Raw genomic sequence first — 15844 nt, 5'->3', positions numbered from 1 at the left:
AGAAAGCTTGGCAGTACTAACTTAGGTTTTCTCCGCTGCTTGTCACGGCAGCATAGAGCACCTCGGTACAGAAAATAAGGAGGGTGGGCACCTCCGTTTTTAAGCTCATTGATGATAGCAGTCAGCTCGGGATCCTTAAGTTGGTGTGGAACAATGTCCGAAAATGCCAGAGGAAAGTCTAGGAGCACGCCACAACATGGCGGCTCTGATAAATTCTGGTGGTCGTTGGGTAAGTGATACATGCGTGACAGTGTGTCCGCTATGATATTTTGGGTGCCTCGCACGTGCTGCACTGTGAACTTAAGGGCAGAAATTTGGACTACCCAGCGACCAATCTTCCCGAGCTGACGGGGGTGGGCAAGGAGCCAAGAAAGTGCCTGGTTGTCGGTTTCCAACAAAAATTCTTTATGTTCTAGGTAACGCCTGAACTTATTAATTCCAAACACGACAGCCAAACATTCCAGCTCATAAACAGAACAACTCTTCTTCTCACAAGGGGTTAACGTGCGTGAAGCATAAGTTATGGGCTGCCGGATACCATCTACTTCTTGCGATAAAACAGCAGCAACGGCTAAGGAGGAAGCATCAGTTTGCAAGACGAACTTACGACTGAAATCAGGCATAGCCAAGACTGGAGGCTGCATCACTGCCTCTTTCAGCTGCTCAAAAGCAGTCTGTTGCGCTTCACCCCACTCAAACTTGGCACCCTTTTTCCTAAGAGAGTTCAGAGGGGCCGCCACTTCAGCAACATTGGGGATGAAACGACGATAAAAATTTATCATTCCCACAAAACGGGCAATCCCCTTGGCATCCTTAGGAGGAGGAAACTCCCTGATTGCCTGGGTTCTCTCTGGATCAATACAAACACCTCGAGAAGAGACAAGATGACCCAGAAACGATACTTCAGGCTGAGCAAAACTCACCTTTTCAGGATTGACGGTAAGGCCAGACTCTCGCAGCCTAGTTAGAACTTCCTCTAGATGAGTCAAGTGCTCCTCATAACTCTCACTGTACACAAGCAGGTCATCCAGATAGTTGAACACGAACTTAAATTTGACATCATGAAAGATAGAATCCAGGAGTCTGGAAGCGTGCTGGGCCCATAACCCAGAGGTCCGTGGATCGAAACCACGCTCTGCTACCATTGAAACCAAACATCGCCGCTCGCACACCCACAGCAAACCATCAGGGAAGCGCGCGCCCATGGTGGCCAACGGGATGCCGGATCAAAACAAAACTAGGTAAAAAAGAACACCGTGGTCAGTATACTCAGGTTCATTTACTAAGACACAGCATAGGCCTATCCAGTGAATATAAATGGTAAATATATATACTATAAATAAAAAAAATAAAAAGTGCCTGCAGTAGTATACCTCAAACAATCCTCGTCAGGTGCACCTGCATACAAAAATTAGAAACGCCATAATTTGAAACAAGAAATGCCAATTCCACCCGGTATCCTTCGGCTAAGGGCGGGCTCCTAATGAAATCCAAGAAATAACTAAATAATATCTAAAACTAACTTAAAATTAAATAACAAAATATAAACTATATAAATGGCAACAATAACAAATAAATAAAGAATATGAGCAGGGTATCACAGACTAGTAGAAATGTCCATCATGGTGGCCGTCCTTCAGCAGAGCGCAAAAGCGAAGGTTCTCTGCGACCACGCATGATGGAGAGATGACAGCAGAAAATCAACTCATGTCCTGGACCTCATCAGTGAGGGGCCGTAAACTTAGCCGCACATGTCAGAAGGAAAACAGCTCAGCAAAACTAACAAACACTTAATTAAACAAAATATTAAACTGGAGCTACTCCTAACTTGTACACCACGGCTCAGAGTCTTGACGCCACTCTCCCGGAAAGGCCAAACGCCTTCAAATGGTCAGTGGGCTCTGCAGCCAATAAACCACACACACATACACTATATAAAACACACATGAGCCGGGGAGATATAGGTATTGAACCGGCTCACTACTAATTTTGACACTTCACAAGTTCACTTCTAAAATTCCTTGACTCGCTGCGTCACTATAGCTCCTTGTAAGGTTATTGGTCCTTGCAGAACATTCAAGTTCCAGATCTTGCTAAAGAAGGATCACAGTGCCCATCCACCTCTCAGTAAGGAGGGGCGCAGTCAGATAAATAAACTGCCCCAACCCTTTCTCCAACGACGCTATTCATCTATTATCCTTTTTGTTATTTTAAGGGATGTCAGTGGTTCTGTCACATTCCCTTGTATCGCAGGTTCTATCTGGAACATTCTCGTAACAATATATTAGCCTTTCTGGGGTGATAATAATTATTTATTACAACGGACTGATACATGATTCTCCCTGGGATGGTACTATAGATTGACGTTTTAACTGGCATGACTTTATGTAGAAAATATATCCCTAACCCTGAACACTTTCTTTCTAACGGAAGAGTGATAACAACGAAATGATGTTGACACAGAGAGAGAAGTTGTCACCACAAAATTTGTCGACCACAAATCCGCCTAAAACAACTCCAAAGTAATTAGCGTTAAGTGGAGATAATAATTAATTAAATAAAAACTGCTTCACCAGAAGGGTTAATTTAATTAATCACGTGCAACTTGCTGCTGGTTTTAATTTAAAAACTAAATGATATTAATGGAATTGATTTTATTATATACTTTATTATTTATTAAGATAAAGATTTATAAGAAGATCTAGAGTTAATAACTAGTATTATTTTACGCAAAAGATAATACTTACAGACATAACTCACGGAGCTCCCTGGTTGAGACAGACCAGTTTGTTAAACATATATCACCACACTCTTGCCTACTCGTAAGAGTTTAACTCAGGCGTGTTTTAACAAAATACTGGAAGCGTTCAGTATATTTTTTTTATCTTAACATTCTAAATTGTCTACAAAAATTTTAGTACTTTCCGGTGTTGCAGACACTCCCCCATCACCTTTCAAAATTATGTGGCTGCTTCCGCCGCATCAGCTGGTGTTGGTTCAGGTGTCCACCGCTTCCTCGAGGATCAGTGCCAGACTTGCAGTGGTTGTTAATGAGCGGAATTGAGGGGGAATGGTCGAGAAAGAAATTATCTACATTCCTCTGGAATCAAAATCTACTCGGGTTCAAAGATAAGAACAAGGAAAACAGTGCGTGGAGTAAAATTGGCGAGTAAATAAACATTAACAAGGAAACTTAAAACAAGCTAAGAAAAATAATTTTTAAGTTTTACAGAAAAAACTAAAAAGGCAAAAGTATGCTGCTGCAAACACAAATTCCATATTCGTCCTTTTGTCGTGAACAGAAGTCGCAAAAACAAAAGTATCCAATTGTTTTTTTCCTGAAGCAAAAAGTCATCGACAAGAACGTTACTTACAAATGTATGCACATCCTGTGTAAAAGCGGTTTTATCTGTGCTGTATATACTGAGATTCTAACGTAATGGAGAACAGGTTTTAAAAAATACCATTAATGACGTAAAATAGTGTCGGAAATTTCATTGCCAATTGCATGTAGAAATAAGACTTTAAAGTTGGTATCACAAACATTATTTTGGAATGTTCCTAAAGTATTTCGGTAGGATTCTTCCTCATAATGCTTCCTAATGCTGCAGACTGGAGTCCTGAGGCTGAACGGCACGGAGTACTGGCTGGAGCCGGCAGCAGTTGGCGCCCAGACGCCGAGCCGACCCCATATCCTATTCCGTCGAGACGCCGCCACCCGTCACCGCAAACGACGCAAGAGGAAGAGGAAGAAAAAACACGAGAAGAATTGTGGAACAAGAGGTAAGTTATTTACTGGAGTAAAGATAAACGTGCAGACACGACCGAAAGCTATATTTTTCTCGTTTGCTGTAGCCCACTTCAGTTGTTACGCAGGGTTTTAGTTGCGAATATTTCAATTTTACTCAGTAAGTTTTTTACTCCCCTTCCTAACGTAGGCCTTTCAGTAGTCATCTTGTGCAAGCCACCTGTAGTGTTAGATACAGTAGTTGTGTACCATTGTTTTACCTTCTTTATAAAGAGTTGTGCAGTGGGTGAGCTTGAATTCGGAGATATTATTGATCAATTCCAAGTCAAGATTGTATGTTTATAAGTTTTTAAGGTGTATAAGTGTGCTTGATGTCAAAATGTCAATATATTTTTAATTGCAAAACATTTTGGTTCATGTTTTTCACTTTTAGTTAATTCACACAAATCAAAAGAGTAAAAATCATGTCCAATAAAACAAAACAAACTTTTAGTTCAATGTTTTGCATAAAATCTCATCCGCATTTGATTTAGGTCCATTCACGCGCACAGCAATGATTCCAGTTTTGCTAAAATTTTGAGAAATTGTTTTGAGAAAACGTAAACTTTCCGTTATTCAATTATATATTTTCCAGAAATTTGGAAGGTTTAGACGAAACTTCAGCACCTCTGGTGGAACAGCGTTTATTTTGACCTGCCTACTGTTTTTGAAACAGACGGATTTGGAAGTAAAACTAGGCAAGGCATCTCATTTGATATACTCCAACAGAAATACGTAACATAACATTGGTAGTAGTTTATCGTATTCCATGTCGGTTGCTAAAAATCCAGGTAGTCTGAACGAATTCCATAATAATACTTGCTACAGAGGAATCGAGTTTGGTAGCTCAGAAACAGCTCCTCAGTTCTGAATTTCCAGCAGGTGCTTTCTAGGTCATAGTTTTAACCAGGCTTTGCTTACTAGGCTGACTGTCTTATCAAGTCTCCTTTAATACAACTACACGCCAGCATTTTTATTTTATGCAATCCATGGCACACCCGTTCTCCAGTGGTATTTAGCTCAATGTAGGCGCGATGTGTCACTGTGTGTGCTGCCCTAGCTACAGTACTTTCAGTACATCCGCAAGCATTTGTAGGTTGAGCCGTACCACTGATTCGTGGAGGCAACTAAGCCCCCGCCTCCCTCGAAAATCGGCTTTAAATATATTTTTTATTTTTTGGCTAGAAACTTGAAATAAAATTACTTTTTTTAAATAGTGGGCCTAGAAATTCTACAACCTTTTCCCTCCCCTCAGTTCATAATAATTAACAGTTCAAAATTTATATTTACTACATGCCGTACCTGAAACTATGTTATTTATGTCAAATTTCTAAATTCTATTATGTTATTTTTATGTCAAATTTCTATTTATTATGTTATTGTCAATATTGGAATTCTATTTATTTTTGTTATTTAGTTTGTAAGTTACTCGGTGCACCGTGGTGCTGCAGTTAATTGTATTTTGTATGAAAATGTTTGCCACCTAATTAATTATATCATGTACGGGAAATTTTGTCTCTCTTTGTCTCCCTTCCCACTAGTGGCATGTGGTTGTTTTTTTATGCTTTGCTCCGAGTTTGGGAGGGGCGCGCTTCCGAGACCTCCTGTTGCGGTTGAGGAGACTTCCGGTGAAGTCTAGTTTTGCCAACTCGGGACATTACTATACCAAATTACGTCTTCATTAAAATTTTGACAAGCATTATTTTGGATAGGAAAGAGATAGCGATCTCTGACTTTCACCATCCGAGACCTCCTGTTGCGGTTGAGGAGACTTCCGGTGAAGTCTAGTTTTGCTAACTCGGGACATTACTATACCAAATTACGTCTTCATTAAAATTTTGACAAGCATTATTTTGGATAGGAAAGAGATAGCGATCTCTGACTTTCACCATCCGAGACCTCCTGTTGCGGTTGAGGAGACTTCCGGTGAAGTCTAGTTTTGCTAACTCGGGACATTACTATACCAAATTACGTCTTCATTAAAATTTTGACAAGCATTATTTTGGATAGGAAAGAGATAGCGATCTCTGACTTTCACCATCCGAGACCTCCTGTTGCGGTTGAGGAGACTTCCGGTGAAGTCTAGTTTTGCTAACTCGGGACATTACTATACCAAATTACGTCTTCATTAAAATTTTGACAAGCATTATTTTGGATAGGAAAGAGATAGCGATCTCTGACTTTCACCATTCTGTAAATTTGTTTTTGCTCTTCAAAAATGAGGTATCACTTGAGAGGGATTTACATTTGAAATTTCTGAGTTACTTCCAAAATCCCGCGTTTTGGGGAACACAAACTAATTTCAAAATCCTCAAATGTAACTTCCTTTCCACATAGCATCTCTACCTAAAGGATATCTCCTTGCATAAATATTATAACAAATCGAGGCTTGGGTTCTGATTTTTTATTCACACTGTATAAAATTCAAAGTGCAGCTATAGAACCATAGATGTTACAATGTAAACGAGCGAGCACAAAACATTACTGGATAATCAATTTACTTAGCATATATATATATATATATATATATATATATATATATATATATATATATATTACAGCCAAAGTAATTCATCCAACTATTATATGTAATATTCTAGTCAATATGCAAATAACTAGTAATGTTGGTCAAAGTGATTAATAATGAATGCTCTATTTATCACTTTATCCAGCCATTATACATATTATCTGACTGAATTTGGTCAAAGTGATTAATCATACTTTATTTATTACTTCATTCGACTATTATGCATATTAATACAAATATCTGCTGACCTAGCGAACCTAACCTAACCTAACCCTAGGCCTAATTACTTTGGCCTAATCACGTTAGCTATTGTGGATAATGATTGTTTAGTTATTAATTTACAACGTTGACTAGTACATTTGTTCATTATACATAACAACGATAAATTATACACAATGATTGAGTAATCACGATGACTGTGACATATTTATCTAGAAACATCATTCTGACTGTTGCTACTCTCGGTCACGTCACATACTCATTATATATCGCCGAGTTAATGTCTCTTAACACTGTACGATTAAAATATATGACTGTAATTCTGTAACCCCGTAGGAAAATATTCGGAGAAGCCAGATATTTAAAGATGAGATATTCTGCCAATGATACAGTAGGTCCTGTGAATACCGAAAACCCAGAGGTCTGAACGATACTCAGAGCAGGACAGTTGATGGCTCAAGAGAACTGCCAGTGTGAAATTTCTAGTTAGGTTGAATAAGCCTGTCTGGGATATAGGCTTGGAGGATGTTACAAATTAGTAGGGCTGGTCCCAGAGCTGAAGGACTAAAAAACAGTGATTTGGTTGCACTGTTACTTCTATTTTCTTTAAAAGAAACTATGTATGAAACGATCTATCTGTAATCAAGAGCCTTGATACAGATGAATCGCTGGAACTTGAAACATCGTCGGATCATTGGGCCCTAAAACCCAGTATCTAAAGGCTACAAATACTTGATTGCCTAAATGCAGGAATTAACTGGAGACTAACAGAATGCTAGAATTATAAGGTCATGTAAGATTGGTTGGAAGACTTGATTGAAGGATTCGGGAAGCACACAACTCGACGATTCAAAGGCTCGAACTCAGAAACGTGATGATCCAGAGACTCGGATAATCCGGTAAACATGAAAAATGTAATAAAATTTAGCCCTTTCTCACACTTAAATTGGAGTGAAATAACAATCACGACATCTGAACCCCCAATAATTCTTGGTAACTGCTGTATTTTGAACACAAAATTGAGTATCCATTATCTTTCTTAACCGTACTCAAATAGTGGGTATTTCAAAGTCAAATATCCTTTATTGCCATGAAACCTGTACTTGCATTGCCTTGCGTCAAATAACCTTTCAAACATAATATTAAATTTATTTGTAACTAACATGCCCATGCTATTCATGACAGTCCTGTACAGAATAAATAGGTTTTCTCAAAAACATACCTTAATTTTTTATTTAAAACTGTGTGTGTGTGTGTGTGTGTGTGTGTGTGTGTGTGTGTGTGTGTGTGTGTGTGTGTGTGTGTGTGTGTGTGTGTGTGTGTGTGTGTGTGTGTGTGTGTGTGTTCTTAATAAGTCAGGAAGGGTGCTGAATAATACTATGATATTATACAAAGGGTGATTTAAATAAAAAATGCAGTGTAGAAAGGAATATTTGGTTTACTCTTGTGTCTAAGACTTTATTTAAGATTGTGGGATGAGACTGAAAAATACTATTTTTCTGTTAAAAACAAATTATGTGTACAATATTTTTATTAATACAAGAAAAAAACAGATTTTTTAATTTCTAAAAAATTGGTTTGCAAGACTCTGGCAAATTCTAGCAACAATCCGCAATGTCTTCTTTTGTAAGATAAAATACGTTTAGAATTCGTTCTTTCTGATCCAAAAATTGCCAAAGCATAAGAAAAGTATGGGGAAATCTGAGTACAGTATGTTGTAAAAAGAACATAAGTGTTTGTAAAGTTTGCAAGTCTACGCAGTACAAAAGATTCAATACACATCTTCTATGCTACATGGTTTATATGTGAAGAAATATTCGAATTCCTGTCAATAGACAGACTCAAGAACTTAACAATGTTTTCAGAAGCCACCTCCACGTCATCGATCCAAACACCGAGACCATCATAACGCTTTTCTGTGATTGTGAAATGTAGTAATTTGCAGAGAACCTCCAAAGTTGCGTTCCTAAATAATAACTATGTTACAGAGCCCCCCAGACTGCCAGCCGCCAAGCTGGAGTGGGCACCAGTGTCCGGCCAGGTCAAGGTTCAGGGGCGGGGAAGACGCAGAGGCAAGCATCGCTCCCCTCGCTCTGTCAGCAAGGAGCGCCACGTGGAGACGCTGCTGGTGGCCGACGCTTCCATGGTCGAGTTCCATCAGGACGGCGACGTAGAAATGTACCTCCTCACCGTTATGAATATGGTCAGTATCTTTGATGTTATGTACATTATTCCATTAACTTATCTGTCTTGAATATCCAGTAAAGGAATCATTGATAAAACCGTGCAAACATTTGACAAAATAATACTTCTCCGATGAATTTATGAGGGAGGAAATTCCATTTCTAAGCATCCCAGTGGTAATCTCCTCCTTTAATTTTACATGATTAAATTCAATTAACCTTTTTCCTTTTTCTCGAACAGATTTTATTTCCTAACATCTCAAGTTCAAATAGCCTGCGTGACTAATAACATCCTGAAGTCAAGGCCAAAATGTTATGCCACCAGTTATTCTCGATAAAAATTTACGCCACTAAAAATCGAATTTTGATTTTATCAAATTTACGCTGTCGAAAACGCTTCCTTTACCAAATATGCACTACATGAAATTATGCATTAGATAGGTGCAATCGTAAGTTGATCCGTAGTTTTCCAAATCAACACTGTTGCAACGCAAGAGCGCGTTGAAATCTAATTTTAGAAAAACTCTAAACACAAACAATCGCAGCTCGAATAAACTACTTCTAGTGTACATAGTGTTTTCTTTGCAACTTCTCCCTTCTACTTGATTAAACGTGTGGCCGTGAGTCCTTCATCCAGAATGGTGTAATTTAACCAGGCCCGGTTAACTTACATTCGGTGATCGTGCTATGGTTTCTTCTTCTTCGGCTATGAGCACTAGTTGGGTACTACGCCGCAAGGAGCGCTAGATAGTATCTCGTTCTTCATTGGCTGAGGGTTTATACTGCAATGTAATTTTCAGTTCAAAATATCAGCTGTCAAATCAATTCGAATAAACTATTCACATTCTCTACAGCTCTTGTTGTTTGATTTACACTGTTGGCATGATTTATTCACCTTATTATATTATTTTGTTCATGTTTCATTTCATTTAAAGAAAACTCTGTTTATGATACCTACTCACAAAATCAGTTTGATTAGTTCTTTTAACCCATTAAAACTGTTATACTGCATGTCAATTGTGTTGTACGTTTGCGATCTAAAACAACTGCGCAATTGGAGTGAAATTTACGACCAAAGTGGATAGAATTACTCCTAGTTTTTTGGCAGTATCAATACGATATTAATAAATTTTAAACTGGCGCCACGTGTAAAGTGCCGGAAACTAGGGCCTTCAGTTGTGCGCGGAAACACAGCGTTTCTGGCGGCGTTTATCGTCTACTAAAGAAAAGAAAAGACTATGTGACAGAGAGCAAGGCAGTTTAGCGTATATGGCACTGATGTTATCTGTACGTGGCGCCAACGCACAGAAATGGTTATGGTTCGAATTGAAAAATATCACCCCACCGAATTAGTATTGAATGATTATTTCATGCTCATGCTCAAATAAGCCAAAACATCGGTGTTAGTTCACGCGTGTAGAACTGGTAATCGAAGATCGGAAGCCGCTTGCTTAGTTTTGTATGAGAATAAAATGTGGCAGAGTATACATTACGAATGTCACTATAGCTTGTGTGGCGATTCAACATTCGCGCTTCCAGGCAGGGTGGCCAGACGTCCGGGCTTTAGGAGGACATTTCCTCCCGGCTTTTGAAAATTATATAAAATGTCCGACTTTTTAGCGAACACTTTAATGGTCAAATAGCACCACGTTAAAATATTCTTCCGATTTCCGAAGTCCCGAAGATTGGCCATGAAACATTATTGCAGCGCCCACGTAATGCCACGGCATGTGAACTGCTGTTAGATTCAGTTGTATGTTGAGTGTTGTGTCACTGGCTCACTGTTGTTTCTATCCGCTCAGCTGCACTGGTGCTACTACCCCTTGATTTTCTATTCATGTATTATGAATGATAAATTATTTTTTTAATAATAATAATATATATATATATATATGTGTGTGTGTGTGTGTGTGTGTGTGTGTGTGTGTGTGTGTGTGTGTGTGTGTGTGTGTGTGTGTGTGTGTGAGTGTGTGTGTGTGTGTGTGTGTGTGTGTGTGCGTGTGTGTGTGTGTGTGTGTGTGTGTGTTTGTGTGTTTGTTCTTTATGGAATCGTAAACTACTTTGCTGATCACTATGAAAATTTGTATCTATATGTATTTCTCCACGTAGAAGGTTTATATACTATGTTCATTGATGTAACTCACTACCAGGCGGCGCTGCATAAGATAAAAATTTTCAAAGCGCCTGAACACTATAAGCTGCAATTACGAGACAGTTACGTGTATTTTATAGCCAAACACTATTTGACGGCGCTAAGTTATGATGAACCTAAAGTTTGAGTGTTAGGCCACTTTATAATAAAGTGCAATGTACGTGTACAATGACTATAAAGATACAAACATACACATACACAGATATTTTTGATCGTGGCAATAAAGCAAACTCTACATCTGCGTTGGAAATTAACTCACTTGGCCCAGAAGTGCTCATACACGGGCAAAGCTTATGAAATGCGTGCGGAGCCGCGGGAAACAGCTAGTACATTATATATTTTTCTGTTATAGTGATAATTTCTTATATATGTATGTGAGTATAGCTTATTATTATCTAAATAATCAATTAAATTAATTAATTCCAATTATGTTACAAATATTATTCTTAATATAATTTTTAACATTTTTGTTCAAATTAGTTATATTAAATAGAAATATTTTAATAGTAATTCATTAGATCATAATATGCCACATACAAAATAATAGTCAAAACATATGATTTTATCCATAAATATACACTTTAACAATATGAATTCCTTTTATTTTTCGATTTATTAGTGAAAACAAATCAAATTTGAGTTTTTTATTTGCATTACCAGCAATACTGTACTATTTTACAATGTACGTTTTTATAATAAATTGTAAAGAAATGTTTTTAGCAAAGTTTATAAGAATATTTAATATTGCCCTTTTTGCTTTAATGTCCTCCTTTTCACCCCCATAAGTCCTCCTTTTAGGAATTTGTGTCTGGTCTCCCTGCTTCCAGGTGCTTGCTTAATCATTGACTGAAAAATGTTATATTTTATAGGTGTCAGCGTTGTACCAAGATCCCAGTATCGGGAACTTTGTCAACATCGTTGTCGTCAAGATAGTCCTGATAGAGGATGACGCGGAAGAGGTAAATTACATTTTTTAATCGTGACAAAATTTAACATTGGTTTTTATCTGCAGTTAAATTACAAAATGAATAGGTATAAAATGGGAATAATATAATTTCCTTGAGAGCAGCTTCAGAACTTCGAATTCCACCAAATGTCAATTTTTCGGACACTTATAGAATTAGACATGTACGCCATAAGGCGGTTTACAGCATCCATTGTCAGGTGATAACAATTTGTAAGTGCCATCTTAATTTTTCCCGTGCACAGTTTTCCAACGCAGTTAGTTCATTATCCCATCTAGCCTGTCACACGCATTGTACTAGGTCTGATGATGACTCACAACTAGACTGCAGAGTAGTTGAAGAAAAGTTTAAGAAAACTAAACTTTGCCTTTAGAAATAAATTAAAATTTAATCACAAATCCGAGTGTCAAAGAGAATTCCTCATCACTGAGGATATCCAAAATGGATTTTTGGTCGGAAAATAGTAAAAAAAATAGTAACAATTGCAGTTAAAGGTTTAAATTTTACATTTTGACTTATGAAAAACAATGCTTAAAACTACAATTCAAGTTGTGTTTATATATTGAATATAATTAAAGCAAAGTTCATAATAGAATGTTAATACACATTAAAATTACTGCTGAAAAAAATTAACAGTTGTCCAATAATTTTAAATTCATGGCACAAGGCCTTTCAACATCAAAAATGCAACACCATCGGGTGTGAATTGAAACAATTTGAAACAGTACAAAAATTTTTATAATTTAAGCACAATTGTCAGCTGAATTAAACTTTATAAGATATTGTCTCAATAACAGTGCCTATAATAAATGTACGTATACACATTTGGGTCGAAAAGAGTTATTTATATTTTTAGAGGAAACGTGATTTTGTTTCGGTTTTTCAATTTTTGATTAAAACTGTTGTAAAAGGGGAAAACTTAAATTTGTGATTTTTGAAAGAGCTGCCATAATAAGTGCACATGCGAACTCACAATAAGACGACTCTCCCTTGAGTTGCTTCGATGCTAATCCCATGCTAATCAACAAATGTCCCAAATGAAAAGTAAGGGTGCACTGTAGATGCTAGGTTAAGGAAAATTGTATAATTATCCTTCGCAAGCTAAGCGATGTGCAGCCAGTCCATAAATATCTCTGAGCTACAGTATATTCACTATTTGTTTCCGGATTTAATAAGTTTCTCTAGCGGCTGAACTGTTGATGTTTATCTTCCCTTTGATCCACATCAACACCCAAGTGGCGCCAGGCCGCTTTTACTTCAAAGCCTTGCAGTGCTCACGTTTTAAACTTGAAATTACATTCCACTTCTAGCTTGGGAATATAATTACCTTAGTCAATAAAGATCTAAATCGGACCATTGTTAAACAAGCTGAATTGTCAATCATTGGTTATCAGGTGCAGTTTCTCAAAGTTATTGTAAAAACCATTGGTGCATTTTTACTTGGCGTCCACACGTCTCCGTTACATGTAAAGCTCGTTTCCATCTCATGTTACTTGTATGATTACGCTCTAAAAATAAATTTCGGCAATATTTTTCCTTCAAAATAACCGTGTATAGAGTAAATATGCTAACTTCTGCAAGATTGTAACTTTGTATTTTCACTTGATAAAATAAGTATTGTTCATTATCTGCATATTTAGTGCTCTGTGACGAAGGGATTCAACACCAAATCTGTATTTTTTCATTATATACATGCAAATTATGAAATCTATTTTTATATTTTGCATAAAGTTGCATATTACGAGATGTGTTTTTGCTTTGTGATGATAGATTTCTTGCATCTGAAAATCGAAATGTAAATGTTTGCAACATGTTGATTATGTTCGTGTTTTGTTGTATGTAGCTTGTATACAACACAAACTAAATTCTATAAATAAGGACTACACTACTATAAATTTTCAAATAAGGACAGTTCTTACCACATATTCTGTTTTCTTTGAGAGTCTTATTTACATTTCCGTCTTAATTTAACATATTCGCATGTATATTTAGTTTTGAATATATACAGAGTGAATAAAAAGTGTGGCTAACGTATTTACTTTTTTAACCACCGCACCTAGAAAATCTGAACTCAGTATATCGTCTTTAGGATACAAAATTGTACTTTTCAATTAGTATCACAAGATTGATCCTGCCCTCGAAATACCAGATTTCGTACCCAACCCAAAATTCTTTAAATTTGAATCCCCGTCAAGTTACACATCATTTTAAAAGATCTTATAACAAAAAATTTACAGCAGAAACGTAGCCTGGAAAAAATTTTTGTGAGGGTTCAGACAACTGATATTTTCCTGTACTAGACAGAGAGTAAGGCCCCATTTTGTTCCTTAAAAAGTTCTTGACAGTTTTCTTATTGAGGACGATCTTTCAGCAGTACATGTAAGTAATACTGAATTATTTCAATAATAATAATCGTTTACTAAAAAGGTAATTGAAAATTTGGGGGGGTCCGGACCTCTTTTATCCCCCGCTGGCTACATCCTTGATTAACAGTAAAACATTAGATGCTATCTTGTCAGTACAAAATGGTGGTGACTAATTAAAACTTCCTTACACCTAAATTGTTAAAAATAACAAGTTATAAACAAGATTATAACTTTTAAACTCGTTTGAATGATTTTTTTACTATACAGGTGGTCAAATACATTTTACAATTGGAAATAAAGTTTCTTCACTTTGTGGACACTATCAACAAAGTAATACAATTCCTGTGAAGTAAATACAAACCTTCGTATTTCAGGTTAAGTCCAAGCTTGCTACCAATATTATTGTGGGTTTGATCAACATTAAACAACAAATACTAAAATTCATTATATTTTCTGATTTAAAATTTGAATTAGCCGCCATTTTGTAGTGGCTTGAGATAGTGACCTCTAAGTTTTACTCTTAAGACCTTTACTAAAAACTTTTAAGTTGGATCCTAAATTTGGCATTTTGGAGATCTTTTGATACTAACCAAGGATGTAGCCAGTGAGGAAGTTCAAGGGGTCTAGACCTCCCCAAAAATTTTCAATTACTTTTTTAGGAAACGATTACTATTATTAATTAAATAATTCAATATTGCTGACATTTACTGCTGAAAGATTGTTCTCAACAAAGAAATGGGTCAAGAACTTTTTAAGGAACAAAATGGGGTGTTACTCTCTGTCCACTACGGGTAAATATCAGTTGTCTGGACCCCCCTCCCAAAAAAGTTTTTCTTGGTTACGTTCTTGATACCAACTGAAAAGTGTAGTTTTGTACCCTACAGATGTATGCTGAGTTTGGTTTTTCTAGGTACAGTTGTGAAAAAGTTACTATGAGGTATCCATACATTTAACTCACCCTATATATCCAAAAAAAATTATATATGGTAAATGGTGTATATTATGTTTTATTGATGCTCTAGGGACTAAACATCACGATCAATGCAGACCGTGCTCTGGACAGCTTCTGTCGTTGGCAACAAGCACAGAACCCTTCTTCGGATAAAGATCCTCAGCACCACGATGTCGCCATCCTCGTCACAAGGTAACGGCTTCATTTCCTCCATCACATAACGTTAGTGTTGGGTGTACCTGTTACTTGTTTGGATCAGTGAAAACAGCTACAGTGAAACAGTGAAATCCAAGTAGCAGTTAAATTTAACAGTGGAAGCAGTCAAATTGTTCTGCCTAGGATTTTGTCACTGCTAGTGCAAGCTGGTGAACAGTGAAATGAAGGGGTGGACGGTAAAATTATGTACTAGCAATAAACTTTTTTCAATATAATTTAAAGCATAATACCTTAATTATCAATAGAATATATTTATTTATAATTGTCTAAGATAACTTTTGGTTCACTGGGTAGTATTGACAAATTACACAAAACATCATTTTAGCATCATCAAAAGTTTAGCACTTGAAGTTTATTTTACTGTTTCATTATATACTATTAATGTAAAGAAGGAAAGAAAATTCATTTATTTCCAGCCACAGAAGATAGATCAACATCAATAATCTCTACGTCTAGAAAAGGATCCTCACATGGATC

General features: G+C 36.8%; 1 protein-coding gene across 2 annotated transcripts in view; it reads left to right on the top strand.

The window, feature by feature from the left end:
- The window catches only part of LOC124365749 (A disintegrin and metalloproteinase with thrombospondin motifs 12-like), a 121397-nt gene that overhangs the window by 81208 nt on the left and 24345 nt on the right, over positions 1-15844 (top strand). For both annotated transcript variants that reach the window (XM_046821741.1, XM_046821742.1), the window contains exons 5-8: positions 3612-3783; positions 8522-8736; positions 11738-11827; positions 15222-15343. In XM_046821741.1, the coding sequence (XP_046677697.1) occupies positions 3612-3783; positions 8522-8736; positions 11738-11827; positions 15222-15343 (599 nt within the window). The remainder of the gene's footprint in view (positions 1-3611; positions 3784-8521; positions 8737-11737; positions 11828-15221; positions 15344-15844) is intronic.

This window comes from Homalodisca vitripennis, chromosome 7 (assembly GCF_021130785.1).
Source record: "Homalodisca vitripennis isolate AUS2020 chromosome 7, UT_GWSS_2.1, whole genome shotgun sequence".
NCBI lineage: Eukaryota > Metazoa > Arthropoda > Insecta > Hemiptera > Cicadellidae > Homalodisca > Homalodisca vitripennis.
This window is presented reverse-complemented; position numbering and strand designations above follow the sequence as displayed.